The sequence below is a fragment of the Colius striatus genome, chromosome 28 (assembly GCF_028858725.1).
Source record: "Colius striatus isolate bColStr4 chromosome 28, bColStr4.1.hap1, whole genome shotgun sequence".
Lineage (NCBI taxonomy): Eukaryota > Metazoa > Chordata > Aves > Coliiformes > Coliidae > Colius > Colius striatus.
The window spans coordinates 624,586-639,920 of record NC_084786.1 but is presented as its reverse complement, the minus strand read 5'-3'; the positions used below and the strand labels follow the sequence as shown (position 1 = coordinate 639,920).

Genomic DNA, 15,335 nt, shown 5'->3' with positions numbered 1-15,335 from the left:
CCACTTTTCCCCTCAGAATTGCCACAAACCCTCATTTTATGCCTCAGAAATACCCCGAAACCTCACTTTTGCCCTCAAAATGTTACTCAAATCACACTTTTCCCCTCAGAAATACCCCAAATCCTCACTTTTCACCTCAAAACTCCACCAAAACCACACTTTTCCCCTCAGAATTGCCACAAACCCTCATTTTATCCCTCAGAAATACCCCAAAACCTCATTTTATCCCCCCAAATTGCCCCAAAACCTCACATTTCCCCTCAAAACTCCACTTTTCCCCTCAGAAACACCCCAAACCCCCACCTTTCCCCTCAAAACTCCTCCAAAACCCCACTTTTCCCCTCGGAATTGCTCCAAAACCTCACTTTTCACCTCAAAACTCCTCCAAAACCCCACTTTTCCCCTCAGAATTGCCACAAAAGTTCATTTTATCCCCCTAAATTGCCCCAAACCCCCACTTTTCCCCTCAGAATGGATGTGCCCAGACTCTGACCTTTGGCACTGGGAGGGAACTGGGAGGCAACTGGGAACGGCTCCTGCTCCTGAGCGCGGCCACGGGCGCTGATTGGACGGAGAGATGAGGGCGCCGAGCGTTGATTGGTTGCTACGGGGGTGGAGTCTGCCCGGCAACGGGACTAAAGAGAGATGATTGGCTGAGAGGCGGAGCGGCGTCTGGGTGGGGGGGGGGAATGGGAGGGAACTGGGATGAACTGGGGAGGGAACTGGGGAGGGACGGGGATGAGCTGGGAGGGACTGGGAGGGAATTGGGACGAACTGGGAGGGCACTGAGAGGGAACTGGGAGCAACTGGGATGAGCTGAGAGGGCACTGGGAGGGACTGGGAGCAACTGGGAGGGACTGGGAGCAACTGGGAGGGAACTGGGAGCAACTGGGATGAGCTGGGAGGGCACGGAGAGGGAACTGGGAGCAACTGGGATGAGCTGAGAGGGCACTGGGAGGGACTGGGAGCAACTGGGAGGGACTGGGAGCAACTGGGAGGGAACTGGGAGCAACTGGGATGAGCTGAGAGGGCACTGAGAGGGAACTGGGAGCAACTGGGATGAGCTGAGAGGGCACTGGGAGGGACTGGGAGCAACTGGGAGGGACTGGGAGCAACTGGGAGGGAACTGGGAGCAACTGGGATGAACTGGGAGGGCACTGAGAGGGAACTGGGAGCAACTGGGATGAGCTGAGAGGGCACTGGGAGGGACTGGGAGCAACTGGGAGGGACTGGGAGCAACTGGGAGGGAACTGGGAGCAACTGGGATGAGCTGGGAGGGCACGGAGAGGGAACTGGGAGCAACTGGGAGGGAACTAGGAGCAACTGGGATGAGCTGGGGAGGACTGAGGGGGCTGGGAGCAACTGGGAAGGAACTGGGATGAACTGGGGAGGAACTGGGAGGGAACTTGGAGCAACTGGAATGAGCTGAGAGGGCACTGGGAGGGAAGTGGGAGCAACTGGGAGGGGACTGGGATGAACTGGGAGGGGACTGGGATGAACTGGGAGGGAACTGAGGGGAACTGGAGGGAACTGGGAGCAACTGGGATGAACTGGGAGGGAACTGAGGGGAACTGGAGGGAACTGGGAGCAACTGGGATGAACTGGGAGGGAACTGGGAGGGGACTGGGATGAACTGGGATCAATTGGGAGGGGACTGGGACAAATTGAAGGGAACTGGCAGGGACTGGGAAGGGGTTTTGGTTTTTTATCCCACTTTCAGCCAGTTTTGACCCATTTTTGACCCATTTATTCCATTATCCCCCAATTTTATCCCATTTTCAGCCAGTTTTGACCCATTTTGACCCATTTTTACCCCATTTATTCCATTAACCCCCAATTTTATCCCACTTTCAGCCATTTTTTACCCATTTTGAGCCATTTTGACCCATTTTTCACCCATTTTTACCCCATTTTTGACCCATTTAACCCCATTTATTGCATTATCCTCCAATTTTATCTCATTTTCAGCCATTTTTGCCCCATTTCGACCCATTTCCCCCCATTTTCAGCCATTTTTGCCCCATTTTTGCCCCATTTCCCCCATTTTTGACCCATTTCTTCCCATTTTTACCCATTTTTGACCCATTTTTTACCCATTTCCCTCCATTTTTGACCCATTTCCCATTTTCAGCCATTTTGACCCATTTTTGACCCATTTCCCTCCATTTTTGACCCATTTCCCATTTTCAGCCATTTTGACCCATTTTCGACCCATTTCCCCCCATTTTGACCCATTTTTGCCCCATTTCCCCCCATTTCCCCCCAAATTTTGACCCATTTCCCCCCATTTTCAGCCATTTTTCTCCCATTTTTGACGCATTTTTGCCCCATTTTCCCCCATTTTGACCCATTTTTGTCCCATTTTTGCCCCATTTCCCCCCATTTTGACGCATTTTTGCCCCATTTCCCTCCATTTTCGACCCATTTCCCCAGTCTCCAGCCCACGTTCCTGGCCCTGACCTCGCTTATGGCGGGACTCACTGTCCGCACTCACCTCTCACACACCTTTCACCCCTTTTGACCCCATTTATCTCATTGTCCCCCAGTTTTATCCCACTTTCAACCATTTTTGACCCATTTTGACCCATTTTGACCCCATTTATTCCATTATCCCCCAATTTTATCCCACTTTCAGCCATTTTTTACCCATTTTGACCCATTTCTGACCCATTTTGACCCATTTTTGACCCATTTATTGCATTATCCTCCAATTTTATTCCACTTTCAGCCATTTTTTACCCATTTCGACCCATTTCCCCCCATTTTTCACCCATTTTTACCCCATTTTTGACCCATTTTTGACCCCATTTATTCCATTTTCCCCCATTTTTGACCCATTTTGACCCATTTTTGACCCATTTATTCCATTATCCTCCAATTTTATCCCACTTTCAGCCATTTTTGACCCATTTCCCTCCATTTTCAGCCATTTCTGACTCATTTTTGACCCATTTCCCCCCATTTATCCCAGTATCTCCCAGTTTTATCCCATTTTGATGCATTTTGACCCATTTTTGACCCATTTATTCCATTATCCTCCAATTTTATCCCACTTTCAGCCATTTTTGACCCATTTTTGACCCATTTCGACCCATTTCCCCCCATTTTTGACCCATTTTTGACCCCATTTATTCCATTTTTTACCCATTTTGACCCATTTTTGACCCATTTATTCCATTATCCTCCAATTTTATCCCACTTTCAGCCATTTTTGACCCATTTCCCCCCATTTTCAGCCATTTTTGAGCCATTTCCCCCCATTTTGCCCCATTTCCACCCCATTTTGCCCCATTTCTGCCCCATTTCCACCCCATTTCCCCCCATTTCTGCCCCATTTCCCCCCATTTCCCTCCATTTTGACCAATTTTTGCCCCATTCCCGCCCCATTTTTGCCCCTCAGCCTGCCCCCTCCAGCGCCAGATAGATCCCCACGGGACAGTGGTCGCTGCCCTGGGCCCGCTGCTCGATCCTGCTGTCGCACAGATCCTTCCGGCCCCTCTGGGACCACAGGCAGTAATCCAGCCTCCAGCCCATGTTCCTGGCCCTGGCCCCGCTCAGGTAGGTCCAGAAGGTGAAGGCGTTGGGCAGCAAGGGGTTAAACACCCGGAAGCTGTCGAGGAAGCCCGCCCCCAGCAGCTCCCCGAACGCCTCCCTCTCCTCCCGCGTGTACCCGGGGCTCCTCTTGTTCCCCGACGGGTTCCTCAGGTCCAAGGACTGGTGGGCGACGTTGAGGTCGCCGCAGATGGCGACCGGTTTGGACCGGTCCAGCTGGGACACGAAGGAGCGGAAGCGCTCGTCCCAGGCCTGCCGGAAGCTCAGGCGGCCCAGGCCTCACCCGGAGTTGGGCACGTAGATGCAAACGACGCGCAGGGCAGGGAACTCGGCCGTCAGCACGTGGCCCTCGGCATCCAGCTCGGGGTCACCTGGCAAGGGGACACACAGACGGGGATAAAAAGGGGCTTTAGGGGCCTAAAAAGGGGCTTTAGAGGCCCAAAAAGTCACTTTAGTCTTCAAAAATCAACTTTAATGGCCTAAAAAGGCACTTTAGTGGCTCAAAAAGTCACTTTAGAGGCCTAAAAAGGGACTTTAGAGGCCGAAAAAGTCACTTTAGAGGTCAAGAAGGGGATTTATTGGCTCAAAAAGGGGCTTGAGTGGCCCAAAAAGGGACTTTAGAGGCCTAAAAAGTCACTTTTGTACCTAAAAAGGGACTTTAGTAGCTCAAAAAGGGGCTTTAGTGGCCCAAAAAGTCACTTTAGTGGCCAAAAAGGGGCTTTAGAGGCCTAAAAAGTCACTTTAGAGGCTCAAAAAGTCACTTTAGAGGTCAAAAATGGGGTCCAGTGGCCTAAAAATACACTTTAGTGGCTCAAAAAGTCACTTTAGTAGCCAAAAAGGTCCTTTAGTGGCCAAAAAAGTCACTTTACGGGCCCAAAAAGGGGCTTTAGAGGTCAAAAAGGGGCTTTAGCAGCTCAAAAAGGGGCTTTAGAGGCCGAAAAAGTCACTTTAGAGGTCAAAAAGGGGCTTGAGAGGCCCAAAAAGTCACTTTAGTGGCCAAAAAGTCCCTTTAGAGGCCCAAAAAGTCACTTTAGAGGCCTAAAAAGTCACTTTAGAGGTCAAAAAGGGGCTTTAGAGGCCTAAAAAGTCACTTTAGTAGCCAAAAAGTCACTTTAGAGGTCTAAAAAGACAGTAGCTAAAAAGAGGGTTTAGAGGTCTAAAGAGTCACTTTAATGGCTCAAAAAGTCATTTTATTGCCCAAAAAGGGGCTTTAGAGGCCTAAAAAGTCACTTTAGAGGCCAAAAAGTCAATTTAGAGGCCCAAAAAGTCACTTTTTGGCCTAAAAAGTCATTTTACTGGCCTAAAGAGTCACTTTAGAGGCCTAAAAAGAGGCTTTAGAGGCCTAAAACGTCACTTTTGTGGCTTTAATGGCTCCTGAGGGCCCCAAATGGCCACTTAAGGCCTAAAAATGGCTCCTAAAGGGCCCCAAATGGCCACTGAAGGGCCCCAAATGGCCACTTAAGGCCCAAAATGGCCACTGAAGGGCCCCAAATGGCACTTAAGGCCTCAAAATGGCTCCTGAGAGCTTCTGGTTGCCATTAAGAGCCCCAAATGGCCACTTAAGGCCTCAAAATGGCTCCTGAGAGCCCCAAATGGCAACTTAAGGCCTGAAAATGGCCACTGAAGGCCCCAAATGGCCACTTAAGGCCTCAAAATGGCTACTTAAGGCCCCAAATGGCCACTTAAGGCCTCAAAATGCCTCCTGAGACCCCCAAATGGCCACTTAAGGCCCCAAATGGCCACTGAAGGCCTCAAAATGTCTCCCGCGAGCCTGTGGTGGCCACCCAGGGCCTGGAAACAGCCAGCAACACCCCAGCTTTGGCTACTCACCCATGCCATAGGTGACAGCCAGGGGTTTGGTCCTGCTGAGCAGCCCCACGCCGCTGTAGCTGGGCCGGTCGCTGGGGCTGTGCTGGTGAGGGAAGGCCCCGAGGCTCCGCAGCTCCTCTGGCACCGACTCGGCCCCACATTTGGTCTCCTGGGGGCAAAGGACGTCGGGGGCATCGGCCTGGACCCACTGGGGGGGGGGGGGAAGGGAGGTTTTGGGGCGGTTTGAGGCGGTTTCGGGGCCGTTTTGAGCCCGTTTCAGGCGTCATGTTGAGTCTCTTGGCAGGCGCCATTTCGTGGGGGGGTTTTGAGGCATTTTTGGGTCGTTCTGAGGCACTTTTGGGTCATTTTTTGAGTAATTTCTTTGAATCTGTGTTTAAGAGGTTTTTTTGGGTCATTTCGGGTCATTTTCAGTGATTTTGAGTCACTTTTAAGTGGTTTTTTAAGGCTTTTTTCATCCATTTCAGGCACCATTTTTAGACCTTTGTTGGAGCCATTTTGAGGAATTTTGGGGTTATTTTGGGCCATTTTTGGCTCATTTTAAGTTCCATTCTTTAACCAATTTTTAAATCATTTTCAGTTTCATTTTCAGCTCCGTTTTGGGCTCATTTTGACCCATTTTCGCCTCATTTTGCCCAATTTTACCTCATTTCAGGCCGATTTTGGGCCCATTTTGAGCCTTTTTCACCCCATTTTTGGGTCAAAATCCCTCATTTTTGTCCCATTTTCATTCCCTTCCTTTGAACCAATTTCTCAACCACTTCAAGATCCATTTTCAGCTCCATTTTGGGCTCATTTTGACCCATTTTGACCCATTTTGGCCTCATTTTGCCCAATTTTACCTCATTTCAGGCCCATTTCAGCCGCCATTTTGAGCCTTTTTCACCCCATTTTTGGGTCAAAATCCCTCATTTTTGGCCCATTTTCATTCCCTTCCTTTGAACCAACTTCTCAACCACTTCAAGACCCATTTTTAGCTTCATTTTGGGCTCATTTTTACCCATTTTGGGCTCATTTTGGCCCATTTTGGCCTCATTATGGCTCCATTTTGCCCCGTTTTCCCTCATTTCAGCCACCATTTTGAACCTTTTTCACCCCATTTTTGGGTCAAAATCCCCACTTTTTGAGTCCTTTCCAGCCCCATTTATCTGAGGCGCCCCAGTCTGGCCCAGTTTCAGCCCAGTTTAACCCACCTCCAGGCCTCCTTTCTTCACCCAGGCCCTGAGACTGGCCACGTTCCACAACGTCACCTTGAAGTTGAACCTTCGCCCGTCTTCCGCCGTGTCCCAGGGCGGGGGGGGGACACGTACAGGTCACTAGGAGAAACTGGGAGGCCACTGGAACTTACTGGGAGGGACTGGGAAGGGGGTTGGGGTGGTTTGGGGGTGGGGGTTGGGGTGGTTTGGGGTGGTTTTGGGGTGGTTTAAGGGGGATTTGGAGTGGTTTTGGGGCACTTGACGGTACTGGTTTGTACTGGGAGGGCACTGGGAGTTACTGGGAGGGACTGGGAAGGGGGGTTGGGGTGGATTTGGGGTGGTTTGGGGAGGTTTGGGGGGATTTGGGGTGGTTTAAGGGGGATTTGGGGTGGTTTTGGGGCACTTGATGGTATGGTTTGTACTGGGAGGGCACTGGGAGTTACTGGGAGGGACTGGGAAGAGGGTTGGGGTGGTTTGGGGGGGGTTGGGGTCACTTGGAGTTACTGGGAGCTACTGGGAGTTACTGGGAGGGGGATTGGGGTCACTGGGAGTCACTGGGAATCACTGGGAGGGGGTTTGTGGGTCGCTGGGAGTTACTGGGAGCAACTGGGAAGGACTGGGAGTGGGTTTGTGGGTCACTGGGAGCTACTGGGAGGGACTGGGAGGGGGTTTGGCGTCACTGGAAGCCACTGGAAGCTACTGGAAGGGACTGGGAGGGGGTTTGGGGGTCACTGGGAGCAACTGGGAATCACTGGGAGGAGGTTTGGGGTCACTGGGAGTCACTGGGAGCTACTGGGAGACACTGAGAGGGGGTTTGGGGTCACTGGGAGTCACTGGGAGCTACTGGGAAAAACTGAAGTTACTGGGAGAAAGGTTTTGGGTCACTGGGAGCTACTGGGAGCTACTGGGAGTCACTGGGAGTTACTGGGAGGGGGGTTTGGGTTGACTGGGAGCTCCTTGGAGCTACTGGGAGGGGCTTTGGAGTTACTGGAAGCTACTGAGAGGGGGTTCTGGGTTACTGGGAGTGACTGGGAGCTACTAGAAGCGACTGGGAGGTGATTTGGGGGTAACTGGGAGTTACTGGGAGCCGCACCAGGCCCGTACTGGTCCATACTGGTTTATACTGGCGCCTCTCACCCTCTATAAGTCTATTACTTAACCGACAACATGTATTTTTTCAATGGGAGATGAGGATAAAAACTGTGGTATTGAAGATAGCTCCCACAGGAAAGCAGCTGCAAATGTGACACCGTGCTGGCTGATAGACTGTATGGGGACCTACTTACTACTGTAGCTGGGGTCTGCCTTCCTGCTTTCTTGTAGCTCCCATACTCAGTGGTATACCTTAATAAACACATGTATTTTTTCAATGGGAGATGAGGAGACAAAGAATGTGGGATTGAAGATACCTCCCACAGGAAAGAAGCTGCAAATGTGACACAGTGCTGGCTGATAGACTACACAGGGTCCTACTTACTACTGTACTTTGGGTCTGCCTTCCTGCTTTCTTGTACATCCCATACGCAGTGGCGTAACTTCTTCTCAAATCATATATTTTCAAAGGGAGCTGACGAGGCCAAGAGTGTGGGTTATTTGCTAACTCCCTCAGGAAAGCAGCTTTAATTGGGACACAGTGCTGACTGATAGTCTACAATTGGACCCTTATACGACTGTAGCTGGGGTCTGCCTTCCTGCTTTCTAGTAGCTCTCATACGCAGTGGTATAACTTCTACCGACAGTTTGTATTTTTTCAATGGGAGTTGAGGTTAATTATGGACGGATAAAGTTGTGATGGACCGGCTTGCACCTCCTCGTCCACATCCATAGCAAGCTTGAGCAAGGGGAAAACCAAAACAGCAAATTGTAACAGAAACAAGGTCAAAGCAAGAAGATAGGACAGGACATTAAACCAAGCGTTGTTAGAGGACTGAATAGAGCATTCAATTTAGCATTGTATGATTGACTGTACTTGACTAATTGTAACATATGTAACTAACAATAATATAAAGGTAACTAAACGTAAGGTAAGCATAAACATAGTGTGAGAGAAAACTAACTGAAGGTTGAACAGATGGGGTGATATTTTAGACACAAGGCTGATGTTTTATGCACAATAAGGATGGTTTTTAAACACAGTGAGGTTGGTGTTTAAGTTCTTACCAAAAGGAAACTTTGAGGCCTTATGCATAGTGCGTGATGCTTAGTATTAACTATTTGCCATGAATTGTGGCACGTACAAAGCATTTGGAAAAGGTATATAATTGATGATGATGTGACAATAAATTGGAGCTGATGCACATCAGATTGGTGTCTGGTCACTCCTGTTTCGCACAACAAAGAAGAACCCCTGCACAAAGAAAAAGAAACCCTGCAGAACAGGCTGCCCAGAGGGCTTGTGGAGTGTCCTTCCTTGGAGGATTTCAGCACAAGCCTGGACACGTTCTTGTGCGACCTGATCTAGGTGAACTGAATTCTGGGGGAGAGGGTCGGTCTAGATGATCTCTAATGGTCCCTTCCAACCCCTACCACTCTAGGATTCTATGATGTCACACAGTCTAGATGCAGTACCCAGATGTGCTGTGATGTCACAGAGCACTGTTGCAGCATCCAGAGGTGATGTGATGTTATAGAGAACTGTTGCCATGCCCACGTCTGCTGTGATGTCACAGAGTCTCGTTTCAGTGCCCAGATATTGTGTGAAATCTCAGAGCACTGTGTGTCCAGTGTCCAGACGTCCTGTGATGTCACAGAGCACTCTTGCAGTGCCCAGATGTGCTGTCATGTCACACAGCCCTGCTCCAAAGCCCACATGTGCTGCTGTGTTACACAGTCCTGTTGCAGTGCACACATGTTCTGTGATTTCACAGAGCACTGTTGCCTTTCCCAGATGTGCTGTGATGTCACAGAGCACTGTTGCAGTGCCTAGTACTAGGACGTCGCAGAGCCCCACGACAGTGTCTGGATGTGACGTGATGTCAAACACTCTTGTTGCAGTGCCCAGATTTTCTGTGATGTCCTACAGCCCCGTTCCAGTGCCTAGATATGCTGTGATGTCCAGAGGTGATGTGATGTTATAGAGCACTGTTGCCGTGTCCACGTCTGCTGTGATTTCACAGAGCACTGTAGCAGTGCCCAGATGAGCTGTGATGTCACACAGCCTCTCTGCAATTCCCACGTGTGCTGCAATGACAGAGCCCCGTTGCAGTACCAACATGTGCTGCAATATCACACAGCCATGTTGCACTTCCCAGATGTGATGTCGCAGAGAACTCTTGCAGTGCCCAGATGTGCTGGATGTAACAGACTCCCACTGCAGTTCCCAGATGTGCTGTGATGTCACAGAGCACTCTTGCAGCGCCCAGATGTGCTGTAAGGTCACAGAGCACTGTAACAATGTCCATTTGTGCTGTGATGTCACAGAACACTCTTACAGTGCCGTGGAGTGCTGTGATTTCACAGAGCCCTGTTACAGGGCCCACACATCCTGTGATGTCACAGAGCACTGTTGCCATGTTCAGATGTGTTGTGATGTCAAACGTCCACGGAAGAGGAAGGTGAAGCACTGGAACAGGCTCTCCAGAGGACTTTAATCTCAATGAACAAATTGGGTAATGTCACTCACAGTAGAAAAACAAAAGCTTCAAAACCATTGCTCCCCATGCACTGCAGCAAAAATGTGTCTTAAACATTTGACCCTTAAGGGGGAAGATCTGTTCCAATATATACACCCCCTCTCACTTACCCGCTCCCCAACATGAACCTGAACAGGGACCCAGCAACCTGACAAGGATACATCCTGGAGGGCTGGTTCTAGGGAGGGCTCCCAGCCCTGTTCAGATAATAGTAATGTGGAAAAATGAGGACTCTGACACGGAATCTTCCTCATTGGTGTCCATGAGCACTCAATGCTGTACTCATTTAATAACCACCTTAAAGATCCCCTTAAATTCTAAAGTCAAACAGCATATAATTGCCCCATTAAGGCAAGGGGTTGGGCAGGGTGAACCAGTACACATGAAAGTGCCTTTCTCACCTTCTGATTTAATTCTCTGAGAAAAAATCAACTGATCAATACTATAAGGAGCATCCAGATAAAGTGAGAAAGATAAAAAAAAAACAAAAAAGAGGAAAAAAACCCCACCAAAAAAAAGGAAAAAAAAACCCCAACAGAGAACAGAACCCAAAATAAACATGGGAGTAATGCATTCAGTTTTAAATACATGTAGAGGCACAAAAGGAGCTAAAACTGCAAATATTGCGGCAGCCACAGGGAAAAAGGAAAATGGTCCATTTTTGCAACCCTTAAATTTACAATTTGGCAATAAAGTGATAACATATGAATTTTTGTATGTTCCAGAATGTCCCATACCCCTGATGGGGAGGGACTTGTCTAAATTAAATGCACAAATTGTCTTTGAAAACGGAGACTTGTTACTAAAAATATTTGCGTCAAAGACAGGACAAATATTGATGATAAAAGAAAAACTAAAGGTGCTAGAATTACCTCCAGAAGTGGAGAATGCAGCGATCCCAATGGTGTGGGAAACTGAGATTCCAGGAAAATCACAATTGACACAACCAGTAAAAATTGAAATTAAAAAAAAAGTAAAATCGGTCAGGGTGAGACAATACCCAATAAAACCTGAGGCAAAACAAGGATTAAAAGTACCAATTGACAAATTTCTGAAATGTCAAATTCTAGAAGAATATCAGTCAGAGGATAACACACCTATTTTACCAGTACGGAAACTGAATGGAGAGTATAGGTTAGTTCAGGACTTAAGGCCCATAAATCAGATTGTGAAAGATCCACATCCAGTTGTAGCAAATCTATATACCTTACTCACAGCTCTGAGAGAAAATGATCAGTGGTGTCAGAGACCAGCTCTTTCCAGGACGATGAAGGACAGGCGGACCACTGCTCTTAGGGCAAGTGACAGTTTATTGCTTCTTCTTATGCTCTTTTTATAGTCAGTACATATCGCAAAGGTCATCAGTATAGGTTAACAAACAATATGAGTACGTATATTTTCTATATGCTACAAATCAATCAAATGTTATCTACAAAATTTATGGTACTGTTTACTACATTTTTGTGATATATGTTCCGTGGCTACAAGACATCTGGTGTCCTTATCATTGTTGTGTATACAGGATGTTTTTGCTTAAGTTAGGGGCTTTGTTTAAGGAGCCAACCCTTTCAGGCAGGCTTCCTTAGAAAAGATTAACCCTTACCAGGCAAATCCTTTCGAGGGCCATTCTACCCTTTCAGGCAGATTGGTCTCATCATTTCACCCTTTTTTCTTTTTATTCAGTATGTATTGTAGCGGGAACGTGTTGTGTAGCCATTAATTGTAATTTTTTAGTTTTTATACTCGTTTGTTTTATCATATCATACATTAAACGAAATATGCAAGGTAATACTACAACTAGGACAATTATGCATAAAGTTGCTCCTATAAGGCAATAGATTCCTTTATAAAATGAAGATAAGGATGGAAAAGAAGCTTTTAAAACACTAACAAAATCATGAGCACGTTGGGCGAGAGGCAACTGCAATTTTTCTGTATTTTGTAGAGAGAGAATTTCTCCATGCAATTGTTTTAAGTTAATTGAAGAGTTGGCGTTATTCCATATTATGCTAAGCCAATAAGCAAAGATCTGTAATGATGACCAATAGTTAAAATCATGTTGTTGTGGTCGAGGTTGTTGTGGTATCAGCATCAGGCGTTGAAACCTCTTTCGGAGCTTGCCTATTTTCGTTTTTGGCATGTCGAACACAGCGTTCTGGAATCCACCGAGGTACAGGCTCATCTGTTGGGAAAATACAAACATACCCTCTACCCCATAATAGAACCGGGTCAGGGCCTCTCGTGGATCCATCAATAGGATCTTTCCATAATACTGCAGGTTTCTGCTGAGCTGGGGATTGCCAATGACGATCAGCAGCTGAAAGGCCAGCTGCATCGAGAGTAAAAAAGTTTAAAACAAGAAGAGCATGATTTAACAAAGACAAAGGAGTGTCCTTAATCCCCCATGTCCCCGTTTTTAATTTCTTTAATTGTGTCTTCAGAGTAAGGTTAAAGCGTTCAATCATGCCTTGACCCTGTGGATTATAAGGAATCCCTGTTTTATGTGTTATAGAAAAATGAGCACAAAATTTTGAAAATTTAGCACTAGTATATGCGGGGCCATTGTCTGTCTTGATAGTCTTCGGTATACCTAAAATTGAAAAGCAGTGTAACAAATGTGAAATTACTTGTGCGGTTGATTCTCCAGACAAAGGAGTGGCTACTGCAAAATGAGAAAAGGTATCAAGGGTTACATGGATATAAGAGAGGCGGCCAAAAGAAGGATAATGAGTAACATCCATCTGCCAGAGATCATTAGGTAAAAGACCTCGAGGATTAACTCCATAATGAGGAATTGGTAAAAAAGAAACACATGAAGAACATGTTCGAACAATTTCTCTAGCTTGTTCTCGAGAGATATGGCACATACGTTGTAGAGTAGCTGCAGGTAAGTGATGCAGAGAGTGCAAACGCTGGGCTTCTGCAACAGTAGCAACAGTAAAACGAGTTAACAAATCAGCCTGATTGTTGCCGTGACTCAAAGGTCCAGGTAATTTAGAGTGACTACGAATGTGTCCTACAAAAAGAGGTGCATCTCTTATTATTAAGAGAGATTGAATCAGACCAAAATATCGTTGTATAAAAGAAACTTTAGAAGCTATGACAGGAACTGTTTCTAAAAATTGTAATGAAGTGACAATGTAACAACTGTCAGAATAGATATTCAAAGGCTCAGAAAATTTCAACAGTGCTTGATAAATTGCATATAATTCAGTCATTTGTGCAGAAACATTCTCTAATTTCCAAACAAATTGGTCTGTAGGAGTATACAAAACTGCTTGTCCATTAGATGATCCATCTGTAAAAACAGTCAATGCTCCTGTTATAGGGGCTCCTTTAACGACCCTAGAAAAAGCTAAAGAATGATAGGTAGCAAAACTAAGAATTTTATCAGAAGGGAACTTTTGTGTTATTTCTCCAGGAAAAGCAGCTAAGGCTACAGCAAAATCGTCTACAGTGGCCATCAGCCAAGTAATTTGAGCAGGTGTGTATGGAATTCCAATTACTGCCGGTTCTTTCCCAAGATGAGTAATACATAACTTTCGTCCTTGTTTAATTCGTTCTGCTATCTTTTGAGGATATGAAACAAGAACTCCTTTTGCAGAGTGAGATCCATGTATCCAACACAGAACACCGTCTTGATACAAGACTCCTGTAGGAGTCATTACTGTAGGCAAGATATAGAAAAAGAAAGACTTTGTTATGTCTGCATATTGTAATTGAGCATTTTCTATGGCCTTTTCAACCAATCGAAGAGCTTGTTTTCCCTCTTCTGTTAACTTGCGAGGAGAGGTAGGATCAGGGTTTCCCTCAAGTATTTTAAAAAGAGGATGCAAATCGGCTGTTGTTAACTTAAGAAAAGATCTGAGCCAATTAATGTCTCCCAAAAGTTTTTGAAAATCATTCAAGGTTTTTAAAGAATTTGTTCGTATGGCAATTTTTTGTGGCATAAAAGATTTAGGATATAGTTGAAACCCCAAATATTGAAAAGGATATGATTTCTGTACCTTTTCTTGTGCTATTTTCAAACCATGTTTAGTTAACATCTGTTCAATATGAGCATAAGCATGTTGCAACTTATCGATAGATGAGGCTGCTAAAAGGATATCATCCATATAATGGATACAAAGAACATCAGGAAATTGTTGTCTAGTCGCTTTTATACTTTCATGAACAAATTTTTGACAAAGAGTAGGACTATTAGCCATTCCTTGAGGCAATACTTTCCATTGGTAGCGTTCCATAGGTTCACTAAAATTTATGGATGGAATGCTAAAAGCAAATCGACATTTGTCATCTGGATGTAAGGGGATAGTGTAAAAACAATCTTTTAAGTCAATAATTATTTTTTCAAAATTTTGAGGAATGGCAATAGGACTGGGTAGACCAGGTTGTAACGCTCCCATGGTACACATTGTTTTATTGACTTCTCTCAAATCCTGGAGAAGTCGCCATTTCCCCGACTTCTTTTTTACAACGAAAATAGGTGAGTTCCATGGTGATGTGGAAGGTTCTATGTGACCTAATTGTAATTGTTCCGCTACTAATTGACGAGCAGCTTGCAATTTATCTTTAGTTAGAGGCCATTGATCAACCCAAACAGGTTGATCTGATTTCCAACAGATTTTATCTGCATACATAGTTACTGATAAATTTATCAGATTAACTGCTAGGCGTATAAAGGTATGCACCCATTTGTGTCAAGATATCTCGGCCCCAGAGGTTAAGAGGCAAGCTTTCTAGTACATATGGTTGAATGGTACCAGAGTGTCCCTCTTTGTCTGTCCAACTTAACAACTTACAGCTTTGAAGAGGCAAATTTGCAACTCCAATTCCTTTTAGATCAGCTGAAGCATGCTGTAAAGGCCATTCTTTTGGCCATTGTTTTAAAGTCATTACCGATACATCTGCTCCGGTGTCCAAAAGTCCCGTAAAATTTTTACCATCAATTGTTAACTGAAGTTCAGGTCTCTGACGATTGATGGGCTGTAAAAGATAAACGTCAGTAGATCCAAAACCGCCTGTTCCCCGAATGTGGGAATGAGCTTTTCCTATAGATGAAACATAAGGAATTAAAAGCAACTGTGCAATCTTTGTTCCTGCAGGTAGATTAAAGACAGAAGTTTCA

General features: G+C 46.0%; 1 protein-coding gene across 1 annotated transcript; it reads right to left on the bottom strand.

Annotated features, from left to right (window-relative positions):
• Positions 1-3,396: 3,396 nt before the first annotated feature.
• LOC133628078 (DNA-(apurinic or apyrimidinic site) endonuclease-like) lies at positions 3,397-6,415 on the bottom strand. Its single transcript, XM_062015978.1, has 4 exons — positions 6,380-6,415; positions 5,383-5,569; positions 3,850-3,923; positions 3,397-3,804 (listed from the first exon to the last, which is right to left on the bottom strand). The coding sequence occupies exons 1-4, from the start codon at positions 6,413-6,415 to the stop codon at positions 3,397-3,399; spliced, it is 705 nt and encodes a 234-aa protein (XP_061871962.1).
• Positions 6,416-15,335: the final 8,920 nt, after the last annotated feature.